This window comes from Podarcis vaucheri (genome assembly GCF_965113315.1).
Source record: "Podarcis vaucheri genome assembly, chromosome: Z".
Taxonomy (NCBI): Eukaryota; Metazoa; Chordata; class Lepidosauria; order Squamata; family Lacertidae; genus Podarcis; species Podarcis vaucheri.
The window spans coordinates 49,089,786-49,108,470 of NC_138758.1; the positions used below are offsets into that span (position 1 = coordinate 49,089,786).

At 42.8% G+C, this 18,685-nt stretch overlaps 1 protein-coding gene across 6 annotated transcripts in view; it reads left to right on the plus strand.

The window, feature by feature from the left end:
- The window catches only part of GOLGA2 (golgin A2), a 45,697-nt gene that overhangs the window by 16,957 nt on the left and 10,055 nt on the right, over positions 1-18,685 (plus strand). For 5 of the 6 annotated variants that reach the window (XM_082208829.1, XM_082208824.1, XM_082208827.1 and 2 more), the window contains 13 exons: positions 1,855-1,914; positions 2,337-2,417; positions 8,537-8,575; positions 9,935-9,997; positions 10,174-10,267; positions 11,064-11,170; positions 12,750-12,808; positions 13,703-13,844; positions 15,218-15,307; positions 15,442-15,549; positions 15,687-15,777; positions 16,987-17,333; positions 18,572-18,685. In XM_082208829.1, coding sequence (XP_082064955.1) covers positions 1,855-1,914; positions 2,337-2,417; positions 8,537-8,575; positions 9,935-9,997; positions 10,174-10,267; positions 11,064-11,170; positions 12,750-12,808; positions 13,703-13,844; positions 15,218-15,307; positions 15,442-15,549; positions 15,687-15,777; positions 16,987-17,333; positions 18,572-18,685 — 1,395 coding nt within the window. The remainder of the gene's footprint in view (positions 1-1,854; positions 1,915-2,336; positions 2,418-8,536; positions 8,576-9,934; positions 9,998-10,173; positions 10,268-11,063; positions 11,171-12,749; positions 12,809-13,702; positions 13,845-15,217; positions 15,308-15,441; positions 15,550-15,686; positions 15,778-16,986; positions 17,334-18,571) is intronic. The other variant, XM_082208826.1, reaches the window with a different exon arrangement.

Consider the following 18,685-nt stretch of genomic DNA (forward strand, 5'->3'; position numbering starts at 1 on the left):
TACCTTGGATCCCAATCACCTTGTGAGTTGACTGTTTAGGCTCCCTAATGCCGCAAACCCGGAAGTGAGTGTTTCGGTTTGCACACGTTCTTTGGAACCCGAATGTCCGACGTGGCATGCTATTGGCTGCAGGAGATTCCTGCAGCCAATTGGAAGCTGTGCCTTGGTTTCTGAACTTTTTGGAAGTTGAACGGACTTCCGGAACGGATTCCATTTGACTTCTGAGGTACCACTGTATTTCTTATCAGAGGTTCAAATTCCATAGATGTAGCCTTGTTAGCCTCTTAATCTTGTGGCATCTTAAAAGTGGCATATTTATATTCAAGAGACTATATAGTTCACCACTGGAACCATCCTGGAATAATCCAGTTTAAATACAGCTAGACAAGAAGCAGTTAAAAGCATCTCAGCTAAAACAACAGGAGTAGTAATAATTGACCATATTATCCAAGGCTTTTTCATCTATATGTAAATCTGCTAGTGGCCCAGTCTGTGCATAATGCTAAGTGTGAATGACCATGGTTGAGAGTACTTAGCAAAAATTGCACCCTCTTTGCTCCTCCCCTGGTCCTGCTGGTGCTGTGCTACCTGGGGGGTAAGCCATGGTTTAGCTTAACATTGCATATTAACTCATATATGTGGTTTCCCTTGAGTCCAAACCATGAACAGTGAGCCAAACAGCTCACTGCAAGCTTGCTCTGAGTGCCCATGTGTTTGCTCTTTATCTATAACCATTATGTGCAAATGAAGTTTGTTTAAGCCATGATTTAACAAACCATGAGCTAATGAGAGGTTGTCTCACAGACAAATCAAATTGTGGTTTGTTTTCTGGAGATTCGTACCTAACACCTTATATTTTAGAGTGTGGTGGTCAAGCAAACATAGTCAAGGAAGAGTGCTGTTTTCACATATAAAATTAAGCCGTAGGCAAAACAAACTTAGGTTTATAAGCCAACAGCAAAGCATCTCTTCTAATTGTGGATTGTTTGTAGTAAACCATATTTAAGCTGCTGGACTGAGTTTGCACATAATGCTAAGCCATGGTTTAATAAACCAGAATTTTGTGTTATGTGTGAACCAGGACAGCAGAGAGGTGGTGGGGTAGAAACACATTTTTAAAAATAGCCTCTCTGTGAGTAAAAAGCTAGCATGCCAGTAAGAAAGATTCTAGTCCAGTCTGTTGTTCTAGTTTTCTACCTATAGTTCAGGTGTCTTTATTTTTAGTGCAAGAGAACATTTTGAAAACGTGAACCTCCGTTTATGATCTAAAGTGTTACACTGAATTCTGCTACCTCAATACTTTACTGCTTTGTATTGGCTGCATGTGTAAATAAAACCTAAAAGATCCTCTGATCTTTCATCAGTATATTACCAGTATATTATGAGGCACATTTAGCTTACCTGAACCATGTACAGTGGTACCTCTGGTTACGGATTTAATTTGTTTTGGGGTGCCGTGCGCACCCCAAAAAATCCGTAACTAGAGGAGCCGCTTCTGTGCACGCACAGCACAATAGAGCGCTTCAGCCATAACCTGAAGATTCTGTAACCTGGAGGTTACACAACACGAGGTACCACTGTATGGGGTATTTTACTTGTAGAGCTTCCAACACAATCTACCTTAGCATTAATCATAGGAAGGGGAAGAGTGCCTGTAATATAGGTAGGTGGGTGTTTGAAGGAACCTCTTGCCGTAGTGGGTACACTAAGTTACCTTTGTGTTTATTCTCCAGTTTCAAAGTTTTCTTATTCTGTAGGAGTGTCGTCATCCCACTAAGGGAAATATTTAACTGAAATTCATGTTCACATTTTCCAAGTTAACTAGTTGTGATGGCAAATATATTTATTTTACAGCCCACGGCCTATGTGAATGGGGAAAACGCCACATCTTCAACAGATATGAAAGAGATGGCAGTAAGTGCAGTGCTCCTGGCTCTTTGTCAGTTTGCATTTCTTTGAACAATATAGTAATGAGTCTAGTGTTTGTACTAGTAATAAGAACTTAACTTGAGTGCAAGAAATGACAGCAACATTACATGTTAAAGTTTTACTTGTTTAGATGAAGGCTCCTGCAGTGGCTTTTAGACTGGGTTATGGAAGTGCTAAAGATCCATCCTGATGTTCCTTTGAAAGGAGATTAAGCTTTTGGTGGTTTAGTATGTATTTGGTAATGGTGGGGGATGGTGTGTTTGTGTAAGAATGGACACCACAAATAAGTTCAACTGTGATGCTGATTATTATTTTCTCTCCCTTTTTTAAATAATTTGCCTTTTCTCCCCTTTTCTACTCCCTTCCTCTTCCTCCTCCTCCTCCTGCTATCTGCATGTGCCCATCAGACACGTTACCAGGAGCTGGCAGTAGCCCTAGACTCCAGCAATCTAACAAACAAACAACTCAGTACAAAGATAGAGGAATTGGTAAGAAATAACCAGACCAAAATGTTTGGCCTTGTCTTGCTGCTCCTCTGTACTCTCTGGGTGTCTGCAAGAATTTGGGTTCTTTCACAGTGCCACAAAGAAAAGTGTTGTGTGCTTCATGGTTCAAAGGGGTGCGGAGGGAGTGAGGGATCAAACTAATCTAAATAAAAATAGAGAAAAGGGGGGGAGAAGAGAGGGGGGGAAACAAAGAGACAGAATAGGAGGAGAGAGAGAGAGAGAATACAGAGCCACAAAGGGGAGGATACCCTCCCAGCTCTCACCTGGGTTCTTCCGTTTCTACTCCCAGCCTGAAAGTTCTTCCCTTCTCATGCAGAGTCCTTCATCAGTCCTTCATCATCTTTGTCTGATTATCCTCATCAACTCAATGTAGAGGACATCAAAAGATGAAATAAAACATGAACAAAAATAGAATTAACCAAAAAAGGGACAAAAGCTAAATATCATTAAAAATGAAAAGGAAAAGAGAGATCAAGGCAATAGAGGACTTCTTATTCTCCATTTGCCCATTATGTATATTCAGATTATTCAAAGTATTCAAAACATTCACTCCACAATAGCATCCCACTGTATTCTAGGACAATGTCCAACTGTTCCTCAATCTGCTAGGTGTTGTTTTCTCAATCTTCAGTCCCAGACCCCTGAAGTTCGTTTATTTTCCTTTCTACACAGAAAGACCAAAAGGGACTGTTTCAGTTGCTATTATTACTAGATAGCAAGATTATTCTTCCTCCATTCCAGTATAACAATTTTATTTCCAAGAGGTTTCCTTATAATAATCCACAGTTATTTATTTATTGCATGTTTATTAATTGGTACCCAATTCCGTATCTTTCAATCCCATTTCCTGTTGGCCATGATTAAAGGGACTCTTGAAGGTGATCCAGTAGTGGCTGTCACAGATGGAAGTTCAGGCTGCAAGAGTAAAACATTGGTCTGAGCCTGTCACCTTAAGCACACTCATGTCTGTGCATTGATGTGACCTCTTTCTGTCTCCTTACTATGAACAGGTGTGTTCATCTTTTACGCTGTGCCTGCAGAACTACCTTGTGGGAGGCTGTGGGAGAGAAAGAGGTTCCTTACTTTCATTTCCCATAGAGAAATGGGAGGCAAACCAAAATCACAGAGGATTTTGATAGCCAAGAACTTGCCCACTTGCAAGAGAAGTGGGTCGCAAGAGATAAGTAGAGATTAAATTTAGTAATCAAGTAAGTCAATTGCCAAGGTGGTTTATACCCAGGTTTAGTCTTTTTTGGGGAGGATAAAATTTATTTGGAAAATAGCTGAGTTTCAACTTCTCTCCTATTCATAAATGTAAGTGCTAATTGTATTGGTTTTCAGCATCTGTTGAGAGTTCAGGAATGCACACTAATAGAGACTTTAAAAGTAGGGCTTGCTTTGATTCTACTTTGCAATTGCATGATGAGCTGCTGCTGAACTTCTCCTAACTGGAACAGTGCTGACTCTATTGAATCTGTTTCAGCAAAGATTGGGGCTTAGCTTTCTAGACTTAAAACGTGGGGATAGTGAGTGACCATCTTTTGAACAACAGTGGCACTGTGAGTGAGCCTGTTTGTCTTTAGCTTGCATGGGTGGCTTCTGCTACTGTTACTTTACTCACTGCCTTTTAAAATACAGCTGGAAATATGTGAGGCCTGTTTTCAGTCAGCAAAGAGTCCTGCATTGTTTGGAATATCCCTCCACCCCATTTCACCCTCCCCAGCTTGTTGCATGGCTTCTCTTAGTTTTTGCTGCATTGTTCTTTTCTTTGTGTCCCCTACTCCCTCCCTCCTCCACACCCGCTGTAGCATTTCAGTCGGCAACTGAAATGCCTTGTGTTTGAGCACTGCTTACAAATGGCTTTTGCCATTTGCAGGCTGACAGGAACATGAAGTGCTCTTTTATTGGGTGTTGAGAATTCTCGGGGCGAGGGGAGCCAAAACAGTGTATTGATTGGGGAGGCGGGGAAGGAGTGAACTTTAAAAAGAAAAGAAAAGAAGACTTTGCAGACATGCTTACTTCATTTGTTTTTGTAAGGGACTACATAGAACAACTGATGTAACAAAATTTGTATTGGGCAAAGAAGACTTCTCTCTCAACCTCTGTGCCCTCCCTATGTCTTTCTGGATTCTAAGGCCCAGTTCGGACCAAAAAAATGTACAAAGGCTTATGTGTGTAAGCCTTGGATCAGGGGTCGGCAAACTTTTTCAGCAGGGGGCCGGTCCACTGTCCCTCAGACCTTGTTGGGGGGCCGGACTATATTATGGAAAAAAATATATGAACAAATTCCTATGCACACTACAACATATTGTATTTATAGTACACAAAAAAACAGGAAAAGCTAAACAGTATTTAAAATGAAGAACAATTTTAATCAACATAAACTTATAAGTATTTCAATGGGAAGTATGGGCCTGCTTTTGGTTAATGATATGGTTGATATCTGGTTCCATATTTGTCACAGCTAGTCGTAGCAAGTGATGCAAGTGTTCATCAGTTAATCTGGATCTGGTTGGAGATTTCATTCAGGAAAAAGTCTGTTCACAGACATAGGTGCTGCCAAAGATGGTTGCAAATCTGAGTGCATGGTTCCTGAGCTTCAGATATGTCTCAGAGGGGAGAGAAGCATAGAAATTTGTGAGGCTGCTTGATTTGAAAGCGTCTTTCAGAGAGTCACAATTCTGTAGTTCGATCAATTCCATTTGGTAAATTGGATCAGCAGTTTCAATGTCAACAGAAAAAGGGTTCCAGAAAAGCTGTATGTCTTGCTCATGGATGTGAAGCTCTTTAAATCGAGCTTGAAACTCCTTTTGCAAAATTTCCAGTAAATCCACATGTTTCGTTTGGGAATGCAACTGCTGGTTTTCCCGCCGACATGTTTTGAGTTGTGGGGAGATGCCAGAAGTTTTCCTCCTTCATTTGCTTAATGAGGAGGCCTAATTTTGCTTGAAATTGAATATTGAAAGGGTTGAGTATTTCTGTTATGTCTGTCAGAAAGGCAAGCAGCCATTTCCATTCTGCATCTTTGAGCTCTGGTACTTCTTTGTTTTTCATAAACAGAGAAACATGCAGAAGTAAGTAATAAAAACGTTTCAAAACTCTCCCTCGACTCGCCAACAGACTTCTATGTGGTACGGAATATCTTCATGGTCAACATTTAACTCAGACAGAAATTCCTGAAACTGTCTGTGGTTTAGTGCATGAGCTCTAATGAAGTTAACACAAGATACCACAGTTTTCATGACATCAAACTTCAGGGATTTTTTTACAACACAGTGCTTGTTGGTGGATGAGGCAGTGTATGGCTATTGGATATGAATGGTTGTGTTTGTCCATCTCTTGGTTAATGCGTGCAACCACTCCTCTCATAGACCCCACCATGCTAGGAGCACCATCAGTTGTGACACTGGCTAGTTTAGCCCAGTCCAGCTCCAAATTATGCACAGTTTGGCAAACTTTTTTCAAAGATACCCTCTCCTATTGTTGTTCCCTTGATGCTTTGCAGTGCAGTAAGCTCCTCTGTGACTTTGAAATTACCATTTGTCCCACGAATGAAAATTAGAAGTTGTGCAGAATCACGAACATCAGTGATTTCGTTGAGTGTCAATGAAAAATAATGAAGTTTTTTCAAGGAGTTTTGCAAATGTTGATGCAAATTTCCCCCCGTTTCTTCAATCCTACATGTAACTGTACACCCTGAAAGACTCAATGTACTAAATAAATCAGTCTTCTCTGGACACATCTCTTTGGGAGTAGAAAGAATGCATTCTTTAACAATTTCTCCCCCTACGAAGGGTCTGCTAGTGTGCGCTATGAACTTGGCAATGTGAAAACTTGCTCACAACAATGAAATATTTTGCTGCTTTTGCTTCACAAAAATATTTTGCTGAGTTGTCAATCCACTTTTCAGTTTTAATATTTCATCTTTTCTCACTTGTCCAACCAAACAATCATATTTTTCTTTATGGTGAGTATTGTAGTGTCGAAGCAAATTGTATTCCTTGAACAGAGACACTGAATTCTGGCATATCAGACAAACAGCTCTTTCTTTGTACTGCGTGAAAAAGTAAATGAAAGTCCACTGTTCGTTGAAACCCTGCACCCTAAAATTTTGGTAATTTTATAAAATGAGGTTCTGCAGGGAATTAAATGCATTATTGCTTCTGGGTTGTATTGCAGCCACCTATTTATCTAAGAAATTTATGAGCCACCTTTCAATGTAAACTCTCCAGGTGGTGTTCAGTTAAAACAACAAAACAATACAACAACAACAACCATCAGTGTCTATCCAGTAAACTAGGCTGAACTGTAAAACTCTCAGTTAAACTATTCAACATAGTGGAATGTTTGGGCTAAGGCCTTTTCAGTGCAAGGCTAAAAAAAACACGTTCTGAGTGGCAGCTGAGTGAGTTACAAATGTGAGGCCATGTGACTGAGGAGGTCCTGTTGCTGGTCACTGCTCCCTGCATTTCTTATTCACAGAGCTTAATTCATCGTACCTGTTACACATTTTAAGAGAGCTCTGGGGTCTAGATACTGTTGGGAAGGAGATTGATCTGCAAAGTTGGGTTAACTGAGCAAAAAGAAATGTGTGCTGGGGAAAGGAGTTCCAAAAGGGTGTTATGGGAATCCTACCAGTGCCTCCCAGACAGCCTACCTGAGTCAAGGCCACATATTTTCTCACTAGGAAGATAACCTGAAGTCACTTCTGCAGTTGTCTGGTCACTGTTTAAGATAGCTGTGGGACTCCAGGGAATCCATGAAAGTTCGTAAATCCCCCTCCTTACAGAGCTGCTCTTTGAATTAATAACACAGGAGTCACTTTGCCTTTTCAGAGGAACACTTTTCCTACTATTACTTAGATCTCAGCCTACTGTGTGTTTCCCTTTTTATAACCAGGAAGGGGGAACAGACAAACTCACTGTGGCTTGCTGCCATAACACTAAATGTGATTTAGCCATGCATCTAAAGCCTGCTGTTGTGTCTTGTGTCCAGCACCACAGGTCTCACTTGCCTTTTTGTGTATGTTTTGCTCCCCTGCTGCATTACTGCCTGGTGAAATTAAAAAGCACTTCCACCAGTAGTCATCATATTATTTTTGTGTTCTTTTTCTGCATTTTAGCTGATATTCTGCAGCTTTACATGTGTTTACAGAAAGGCAGGGTGGGGTGGAACAGGGAAGTTGCTTTTCTGATGGTTTTCATATACAGTGGTACCTTGGTTTACGAACTTAATCCGTTCCAGAAGTCCATTCTTAAACCAAACCATTCTTAAACCAAGGCATGCTTTCCCATAGCAGTGGCAGACTCAGTTTATAAATGGAACACACTCAACAGGAAGCGAAACATGTTCTTATTCCAAGCCAAACCTAACACCTACTTCCGGGTTTGCAGCGTTCTTAATCCAAATTGTTCACAAACTAATCTGTTCTTAAACCAAGGTACCACTGTATGGTCAGTTGAAAGGGAAGTGCTTCCCTAAGTATCTGAGGGGTCTATAGCTACCTCACAGGGCTCAATTGTTCCAAGAACCATTTTGCATACTACATTTATTGGACCAACTGTTTGCTGTGTTTTGATCTGTCCAAAAGTTCCTACCTACAGAAAGGTTCTGCACAGCTTAAAAACTTACTGTCCCACACAACAGCTCATTCAAAAAGAGGTGGTATCTGAACAATGGTGGATTCTCTCTCTTGTCGTTAAACATTTCATTAACCCATCTTTTGCTAACCTGTGGTCCTCCTGCTGATTGGCTATGCTGACTGAGGCTGATGGGACCTAGAGTACAACAACATCTGCAGAGCATAATGTTGGCAACCCCTGCATTAAACAAACCTTAGAAAACTTGTGGCAGCATTTAAGAAAGCAATGGGAAACAGTTTTATTTATTTATTTATTTATTTATTGTGTTTTTGTTGTGAAAAATAAATTCAATAGTTGCTTCTTGCATTTTATGTCAGGAGTTTGGGGTTTGTTGATTCTAATAACTTGTTCCAAACATCCAAAAGCCTTGGAAGTATACTTGGTAGTATAGCTTAGCATACTCACACCTAGAAGCCCAAGTGACTTGCTGTTAATGCCTTCATTTTGCTCTTTTTGCAGAAGCAGCAGAACCAAGAGATTATGAACCAGCTGGAGAAGGTAATATGCACTGCTTGAGAGACATGCACAGCCAATTCATTATTCACACCAGGAGCAGGAAGCATAGTATACTGTTGGAATGGGTGGCACTGATTCAAGCCAACACTGGAAAAAAGATTTATGGAAATGGTTCCATTTAGCAACACCTAAGGAACAATATCATCTCACCTTGTTGCTTTCCCCTGCTGCTTGGATGGTTTCATCACCAGCGCCACATAATCCTGGAAGCAGCTGGCTGTTGGTTGGAAACACACCATGAAATAAGAGCAGTCCTCCTAGTGAGCAGCTCATGTGTGTATTGGCTGTCATGTGGAGCCACTGACACCTAGAAACGTTTGTAGGAGCTTTACCATGAGAACCAAGTTGTAGTTAAGATGCATCTGGGTCTGGATGTTTAGACAGTGAGTCAGCATAGCATAGCATAACCATCAGCATTTATTCACTTGCTTGTTAATGGTAAAAGGAAAATAATCTGAAGTATCTTCCATTTTTGTTGTTTTGGGGTTCACAATGCTGGCTCTAACATCCAACCCCGTAAAAAGCAGTTGTTGTTGTTGTTGTTTTGTCGTGTCCGGCTCTTTGTAGACTGAGCTAATTTACAGTGCAGTCCTACACCTGTCTACTCAGAAGTTCCATTGGTGTTTTTTTAAAAATTGCTTACTCAGAGGCATTATCCCTTTCCAGCTGAACGTCAGGAACCCAACTCTCAACTGATTGTTCTTTTTACCTCACAAAGTACTTTTTCCACCACCCCCTTTGGCTAGCTGTACTCACAGCCAAACAGAGTGAGTATCCAGCCCAGCTACACCACTCTTGTGGAATTCTGTGGCACATCATCACCAGACTCTGGTATATCTGAGCTTTTCATCACATCCCGCTAGGCCATTTTGGCCAAGCACGACCATGTGCCCTATGCCTGACTTTATATACAACTTCAGGTGTGGGATAGGTAGAGATCTGGCTGAGACAAAAAGAGCTTGGGAATGTTTTACATCACTTGCAAAGCCTGTGCATAGCACCATGCATAGCTGTTTGCAAGTCCTGACAATCATTGGATAATGGTTGCTGGCCAGCTGACTGTCGGGGCATCAAAGCACCTCACACTACATGCAGGGGAACAGGCCACCTGACATCAGGTGGCAGGTGGGTGATCCTATCCACTTGTCAATCTTGGGCTGCAGGGGTCGGAGACGAACCTGGCCCACTGGCTGGATCTAGTTCTATATTTCTGCACTAGGGTTTATGTGCAGCAGTGGTGGGTGAGACCTTAATGCTTAGAATGAATTTTGGTCATATAAGAGGAAGATTGTAAATCTAATATGGTTTTGATGTTGCTATTTCTATGTCATGTTTTTATAGGAAAAGAAGGGGTTTGAGCAGAAATTTTCAAAGGAACAAGCAGCATTGCGAGAACAGTTACAGGTAAACTCTATATCATACATCAGCCCCCAATTAACATTTTCTGACTGCACACTGAAGTTCACGTGTGGCAATTTGTCTATTTCTGCTTCTAGTTACTTATCCTTTCAGTGGTTGTTATGACATAGGAATTCTAGGCAGGAAGTTCTCCTTTGATCCAGTTGTTCTGTGCTTTGAAGGTCCACATTCAGACGATAGGAATCCTGGTTTCTGAGAAATCTGAGCTGCAGACAGCCCTTGCACATACGCAGCAGGCCGCTCGTCAGAAAACAGGTAGGCAACACCCTAAGCCTTCTGGCTAACAAATTAGGTGATGCTCTTGAATACTGCACCAGTTGACTTAAATGAAACACTTTTGGTAAGCTTTGGGCTCAGGAGGCAGTTATGCCGTTGATGATTCAGTGACACAGCAAAACGATTTCATCATTTGGCCTGTGGTTTGGCTGTGGCGGTAGGTGCTCTAAGCATTGGGAGAAGTGGGCATATAAGCTTCTGTAGACTTCCTGGAAATACTGTTTAAAACCTTCCTCAGTAATCCTTTGGAAACAATAAAATTATAAAACAGACCGAGAAAGCTCAAAAGACAAGAAAGTAAAAATACTGGTATACTGGACCTAGCATTATGAAAATTATAAAATGAGTTAAGTTCTGACCCTTTCACAATTCTCTTATATTCCAAAATGCTTCTGTAAAAAAGCCTATACAAGGGTATGTATTAATTATGGATACATTAGCATAGCAAATTCGGACATAAAGGAGATACAAATCTGATTGTGTTATGGAAAAATGGGGGCAAGTTATCACATATTTGGAATCTGACCCATTGAAATGAGTCAAGCCAAATAGAAGAGGAGTGCACCACTTGCTGTTTTCCAGACAGCTTCCAAAACATCTAATCCAGCAATAGCCAGGGATGGGCAACCCTGAGAAATATTGGAGCATGATAAATCTTGGGCAGATTCTGTTGAATGCTGATTGGCGCTGGGGCTTGGAGCATAAAGTGATGGTCCACTCCTGCCAGTTTGCTTGTTGGGTTCCATTGCAACATAACCTTGTTTTACTTGGGCAGGAGAAGCAGAGGACCTTGCTACACGGGTTCAGTCTTCTCGTCAGAGGATATCTGAGCTGGAGCACACCCTTTCCTCCCTGTCTACGCAGCAGAAGCAGACAGACAAAGTAAGAATTCCCTATATGTCTATTTCTATTATCTCTTTCTATTATCTCTTACACTTGGTGCTTTCTTCTTTGGGAGGCTGGACTACATTCCGCCCCCAGGTGTTCACAGAATTCCAGTAGACACCTCAGGTGGGTGGGTGTGGAATGAAATGAGAGTGCCTGTTGGTTTTGTTTGGATTAATACGCTTGGCACTTCGTTAGCTTTGCCAAATGGCCTGTCTGTCAGTGAGACCCAGGGGCATTGTTCTCATTCAGTGGTTCATTTTGGCATTGACAACCATCCAACTGTCTCCATTTCAGTCTCAAGTCTAATTACCGATGTCAAGTGTAGAGTCTCTCTGTGCAGCTAGAGCCAAAACTTTGTGTCAGATGCTATTTTGGGTCATAGGCAGACATATCCTATGGTTTCATTTGGTATACAGGTGATAGTGCTACAGAGAGGTGATCTTGGCAGTCTGCATTTTGCTTCAGCAGAACTCAAACTTGCAAATTACTGTTTTTAGCTTCCTGTGGTTTATGTTTGGTGGATGGAGAGGTCTCTGCTAAAAAAAACCCAAACATGTGACTAGAATAACAATATAGTCCACAAGTCTGTTTTAAAGCAATGGCATAACTTGAGTGGGTTGCAAACTTAACATATTTTTGGAGATATTGGCAGGTGGGGAGGGTTGCACTGGGGGACCATTTGTCTATGGAGGACAACTATATGAATGTATGACATGCTCACTTATTCTTAGTTTTTGGAAACAAGCAAATTTTCATTCCTCATGGTTGCAGAGATATATTTGAAAGTGCAGTCACCAACAAACAGACAAAATGCTTAAAGGGTTCAAAATAAAAAAGTAGAAAGATTATGAGTCTTCATGCCATTGTGGGATTTTCACCCTATTTCCTAAGGCTATAGGTCTAGGTCTTTTTCAGAGACTGGCTCTCACTTAGTTGCCTTTAAGGTGTAATATTTATTCGTGGTATCTCTTAATAAGCTATTAATAGGTAAAGGTAAAGGTACCCCTGCCCGTACGGGCCAGTCTTGACAGACTCTGGGGTTGTGCGCCCATCTCACTCAAGAGGCCAGGGGCCAGCGCTGTCCGGAGACACTTCCGGGTCACGTGGCCAGCGTGACATCGCTGCTCTGGCGAGCCTGCACCAGAGCAGCACACGGAAACGCCGTTTACCTTCCCGCTATAAAGCGGTACCTATTTATCTACTTGCACCCGGGGGTGCTTTCAAACTGCTAGTTTGGCAGGCGCTGGGACCGAACAACGGGAGCGCACCCCGCCGCGGGGATTCGAACCGCCGACCCTTCGATCGGCAAGTCCTAGGCGCTGAGGCTTTTACCCGCAGCGCCACCCGCGTCCCAAGCTATTAATAGTATCAGGCTAAATTAAGTAAGTCCACTGAAGGCTTCAGGGACTGTTCCAGGTTTGAGGGAGCCCTTAACAATGGGCTTCCTGGGGGGTGTTGTTCTCCCTAAAAAGTGGATGCTAAAAAGTTAGTGATTCTGAACTGCACTGCGTAATTCCTAGATCCAAGAACCATAAGCTCCCTCATTGATTTCTGCGTTTGTTGTTGTTGGCAGCATAATAAAGAGCTGGCAAAGGAACGAGATGCCCTGAAACTGGAAGTCTACAAGCAAAGGTGGGGTTTGTTATTTTCCCCGCAACATTATTATCCAGTTTTTCTACTTCCAAAAGTGGATGTCTTCCATAGCACTTCCCTCTCTTCTATTAACCCACTAGCCTAACCTACTTCCCAGGGTGGTTGTGAGAGTGAATGTGGGAATGGGTATGAAGGAGCCATAAGCCTAAGTGCCTTGGCGTAAGGGCAGAATAAATATTTTAAAATAGTTTAAGGACTGATTTAGATGAATATATGGCAAATGTGAGATTTGAACTAGGGTCTCCTAGCACACCCCATTAGTTCCTATGCTGCATCAGATTTCTCAGCAAGCTGCTATCTCATAGCCTTGACACAACTGTGATGATGCTGGCCAAACATAAGGATTGGAACACAGCCATGCCCACGACATGCTTTCCTTGCAGAAGACCCCCAGCATCTGGTTAAAAGGGTTGGGTGATAGGAAAGATCCTTTGCTTAAATCTCTGGAGAGTTGCTGCTTATCAGAGAAGATACTAGTGGGCTAGCTGGACCCAATGGTCTACACTGGGATAAGGCAACTTTTCCTCTGCTGCCTCTGATGGAGTTTCCATGAGCAGGTGGGGCTTTTTTATTTGTAATAGTTGTGTTGTAGAAGATATTCTGGTAGCTGTGGCTTTTTCAGCCTTTCATGAAAAGCTGCACCTGGGGAATGCATACCAACTTTAAATGACTATTAAAATGCGGGAGGCAACTGGCAACCAGTGCAGCTGTTTCAGAATAGGAATTATATAGCATTGGCCCATTGAAACCCTTGCTACTGCATTCTGCGCTAGTTGCAACTTTTGGATCACTAGCAAGGGCAGCCCCACATAAAACGTATTAGTAGTCCATCCTGAAGGATACCTACTTGTTGTTTTTTCCCCACTCCTGTAGTAAAAACACTGAAGAATTCAAGCAGCAAAACTCTGAACTGTCTGAGAAGCTGCGCACCTTGATCTCTGAAAACTCAGCGATGAAGCTGGACGTGGAGGATTTGCACAAGAAACTGGAGATGGCGGAACTGATGATTCAGCAGGTGATGGTTAGGTCGCTGGGAATACTGCTGCCTCTTGCAGCGCAGCATGTCATATAGTTGTGGAAGGGTTCTGAATAAAGTTACTCCTCACTCCCAGCGCTTAGCATGGTATTCTTTTAAATCTGAGGGATGGTCTTTAGCATGCACTTCTGAGCATTGAAAGGAAGCCTGGCATTTGACTAGCTTTTTTTTTCTACTAGGGCTTCTTGACCTATTAATGCCTCAGCTCACATGACCAATAGGTATGATGTGTGTTGTAGTCCAGCAACATCTGGAGGGCCACAGTTTCCCTGTCCTTGCCTAAAGGTTGTGTTCCTTGAAGGTTCTGAGGGAAGGGACTGCTCTTGTGAGAAATTATTCTTATTTCAAGCTAATATGGATGTACATCTTGAGTTCTTTGTACTCTGCACCCCCAAATGGAGAGCTTCACTCAGCATATTTATCCACTTTTTCTCTTTCTCTTTTTTAATAATATTTTTATTAGTTTTCAGTCACAATAATTGAATAATAGCCTCATTATAACAATGCCAAATTATAATACAATTACTAATCCCAATCATTCAGATGCCAAATCGTATAATTCAAGTGGCCTCCTGCATGCTAGAATTGATGGTTTGACTATTTACTTTATTTCTGCATTCCAAAATCTTATTCATCTCAATTACACTCCAGTCAAAATAGCAATCCCTTATACAACAACTGCAATATTAACATCCATTCATATTGACACATTAAATGATTATAAATCTATAGGTGAAGCATTCATTCTATATCCTTATTCCTCCTGTGTGTGACAGTTATTCTGTCCATGGTGTTCCTTCCTGTCCTTATAAAATATAATGTCTATCTTTTCCCAGCCATTGCTGCTCTCCATCATGCCTTGGGCGGAGCTAATATCCCATTGTTGCTATTTATCCACTTTTTCAAAGCATTTGCACTTATGGGTACTGGATTGCAGAGAGAACGGAGGGCATGTGGATTAAAATGTAGATTACTAGGTGTGGGGGAGAGGGTAGTAGCCAAGGATGAAAGAGCTATGATGACCTTTGAAGTTGCAATCCATGGCATTCAATCCCAGCATCTGTTCTATAGCCATGAGTGCTAGAAACTTGAAAGCTTGAAAAAGGAAAGCTAATTTCCTTATGAAGATTTTCCCTTGTGCTTAAGTGGGGGGGGGGGAATGCAATTCTGGCTATTCTCTCTCCCCCCCCCAAAAAAATAGACACGTTAACCCTTTGTCTATAATCCATGAGCTAGATTAAAAGGCACTGTAGAAGCATCATTTTGTGGAATTCTGGGGTGGGGAGGAATGAATGAAAAGTGGCAAGGAATTTCAGTGTTTACCATAACCATTTGTTTGATTCTCTTGCCAGTTTGCAAACCAGCCAGGAATCCCAGATGCCACTCAACAACTGCAAATGGCACTGGAAGAAAGAGCAAACCTAGAAACACAAATTGCCCAGGTAGGCTCCTCTGCCATGGGTTTTGGGATGTGGCCTTCATAGAAGAGTCCCTTAGCTTCATTCCCACGAAGGGCGTTTTCTTTATTCACAGTATTTGGCTTATGCTTTCTTTTTTCTCTTTGCTTGCTGAGCAGATGTCTGAGTCGATCCAGCAACTGCAGACTGAACGGGATCAGTATGTGCACAAGCTGAAAGAGGAAGGGGGAATCTGGCAGCAACGAGTACAGTTGCTTTCTGACCAGGTAAGGACGGGTTCTCCTGCACTAAATAGCAGGCAGATATCTTTCTGGTAATATAACAATGGAGAGATTTACTTTCTGCATGAAAGACATGGAAGGTTAGCAACACTAGTCTTCCCTTTCCAATTCCTGTGGTGTAGGTCCAGGCTCTGACAGAAGAAAAGGACCTGAGTACAACTCGAATTCAGGAGCTGGAAGCCAATCTGTCAGAGTTGATCAGCAGTCAGTCCGGTAAGGTCCAGTGTTCAGAAACTGCAGCTTAAAGCAAGGCCTTCTTGCATACTTAGCCATTACCTTTGCCCCCTAAACATACTCTGTTCCACACAAGCTCACCTGTTCAATCCCCTGTCTTTTTACTCTGTGCTTGTAGCATAGTGATATGCAAAAGTTCCAACGATCAATTCCTGGCTACTCATTTAAACAAACTTATACAGTGGTACCTCGGTTTTCGAACATAATCCGTTCTGGAAGACCGTTCGAGTTCAAAAATGTTCGGAAACCGAAGCGCAAAGGGTGGTCTGCAAATTTCATAGAGAAAATTGAGAAAAATAACATATACACTCAGCGGAAGCCATTCAACTTCTGAGGCCATTTGAAAACCAAAATGTTCATCAATGGAGATGTTCGAAAACCAAGATACCACTGTATATGAATCTGGTTGCAGGTGATAGGAAAGACTCCATTAGTTGCCTGGTTCAATTTCCCCCATCTTGTCAGCAGAGGTTCTCCTCTTAATCCTTTTGCAGAGGATTGACCAACATTTCTCTCCTCCCCCACATTCCATTCTTAGGTGCACACCTTCAGATGTCAAGTGTGCCTGCAGCAAATGTGTTTACACCTGCATGTATCCTGTAGACACACATGTGTTAGAGCACCTTGATTTGTCCCTGCTTCCTGTGGAGTGAACACTCCATGGCAGATTTGGGCTTGCCTTTTGTTTAAGGCAGTGATGGCCAGTCTTAGCCCTCCAGCTGTTTTTGGACTACAGTTCCCGTCATCCCTAGCTAACAGGACCAGTGGTCAGGGATGATGGGAACTGTAGTCCCAAAACAGCTGGAGGGCCAAGTTTGGCCATCACTGGTTTAAGGCAACAAAAGGGACCTTTGCTCCACCCTTTTATGGTTTTTCTTGATCGACAACATGGCCAGACAACCAAGTTTGTGTGTGTTAAATTTGAATGTGCCACAATCACATAGAAAGCTGAGGTCCAATTTAAGGGGCAAAGGGAGCTGACCCAGCCCCACCCCTTTAAAATGCTTTACATTTGGCCAGGCTCACTTCCATTATCAGCGCCTGAGCAATTGGGGGGGGGGAGTGTCTGAGTTGTGTGTGCTGGGGGGGAGTAAGCCATGGAAGAGGGCTCCGCACTCCTCACCTAGGCACTGCTTTTGTTCCTTAAGTTGGCCATGAACAGTCTGCCTCTCTGACTTTACCTTCTAGTAGTGAAGCCCCTGGAAAGTGACCCTGCCCCCCATTCGGGGCCCACAGAAGCTGAGCTGCGCTTGCAAGAAGAGCTCACTCGGTTGCAGGAGGAGAAGGAGGAGCTTCGTGGGCAGTGCCAAGCCCAGATGCGGGACAATGAGCAGCTGAGCCGCCTCAATCAGGAGCAGGAGGAGCAGCTGCAGGAGTTGGAAAAGACAGTGCAGCGCTACAGTGAGGAGGCTGTGGACAGGCAGCAGATCCTGGAGAACATGCAGAGTGACAAGGCAACCATCAGCCGAGCCATGACTCAGAACCGGGAGCTCAAGGAGCAGCTGGCAGAGCTGCAGAATGGCTTTGTCAAACTGGTATGTTCCTCCTTGTGGTGAGAGGCAATAGCCCCCTTTGCTATCCAGCCAGAAACTTCCAGTGCTAGGGATGTTTGAACTCTAAAAGGAAGCCATCAAGCACCCAGGGAACCCTTGTAGATTGCTGCAAAGGTTCTCTTTCCTCCACTGTTTCACTCTCCCTTCGCTGTTTCTGTTCCCTGTTTGTCTTGAGCAGGGGTCAGCAAGGTTTATCTTGCCTGGGCCAGATCAGTCCCGCAGAGATCCCTCCGTGGGCTGGATTGTGAGTGCTCACACCTGTGATTTCTGGGATCTGCGTAGATGTGATTTCCGGCGCCTCGCTAGTTTAGTGCAGCACGAGAGCAGGCAGCTCATTTCAGGGGAAGCTCGTGGGCCAGTCAAACGACTTCCATGGGCCACTTCTGGCCCACGGGCCTTAGGTTGCTGATGCCTTGTCTTGAGGAACCAGTGTCTTTTCCTTGGTCCCGTAATGGTCAACAATTTCAGTCTCCTTTTGTTTCTGACTAGTGCTGACTGCCTACATCTGCCTGAAATCTGTGATCTTACTTTATGCTGTATCTAAAAACCAATCTTATTGCCCTAATGGCTACAGAGGGAGACTTTAAACGACTTGCTCACAAACCTGTGTATTTATGCATTAAGTGAAGTAGCCTTCCATTTGGAGAGCAGTGGTTGCCCCCTGTTCTGAGTACAGCACGCATAAACCTGCAAGTCTTCTGAAGCTTTTCCTATGTATGTTGCTAAATGTGTACGCTTTATCTTTGAAGCTCAAAACAAGCATGCTAAAATATTTTAGCTAGCTGTACATGGGTTTCATAATAAATCATACATGAATGTAGTTTTAATAGAGGAAATATTTAGTTTGCAGACAAGTATCTGAACCTTAAAGTTTCAGGGAGAGAGGGAGGAGCTTAAACATTAGAAGTTTAAAGGCTCAGAAAGCAGAGGAGTTATGGGTGGTGCTTCTGTTAACCAGGGGTGAAACTGCTGCATAACTTCCTGGCGTAAAAACCCCACTGTTAAAATACTTTTATCCTTAGTCCAGTGCTCTTAAGGCTCTTTGCCTTTCCCCCATGGTTTCCTTCTCCTTCATCCCCTACCCCCTATTTTAGGTTGCTCCCAAGCTATTATGATTTCTGACAGGGATGCAGAAGGTTCCATAACAATAGACTGATACGTACTTCACTACTAGGGAGATTTGTGGCGCTGCCTCATTTGGCTGCCTTATGTCTTCACAGACCAATGAAAACATGGAGGTGACGAGTGCCTTGCAGTCAGAGCAGCATGTGAAGAAGGAGTTGGCCAAGAAGATTGGAGAGCTGCAAGAGAAGCTGGCAGAGCTCAAGGAGATG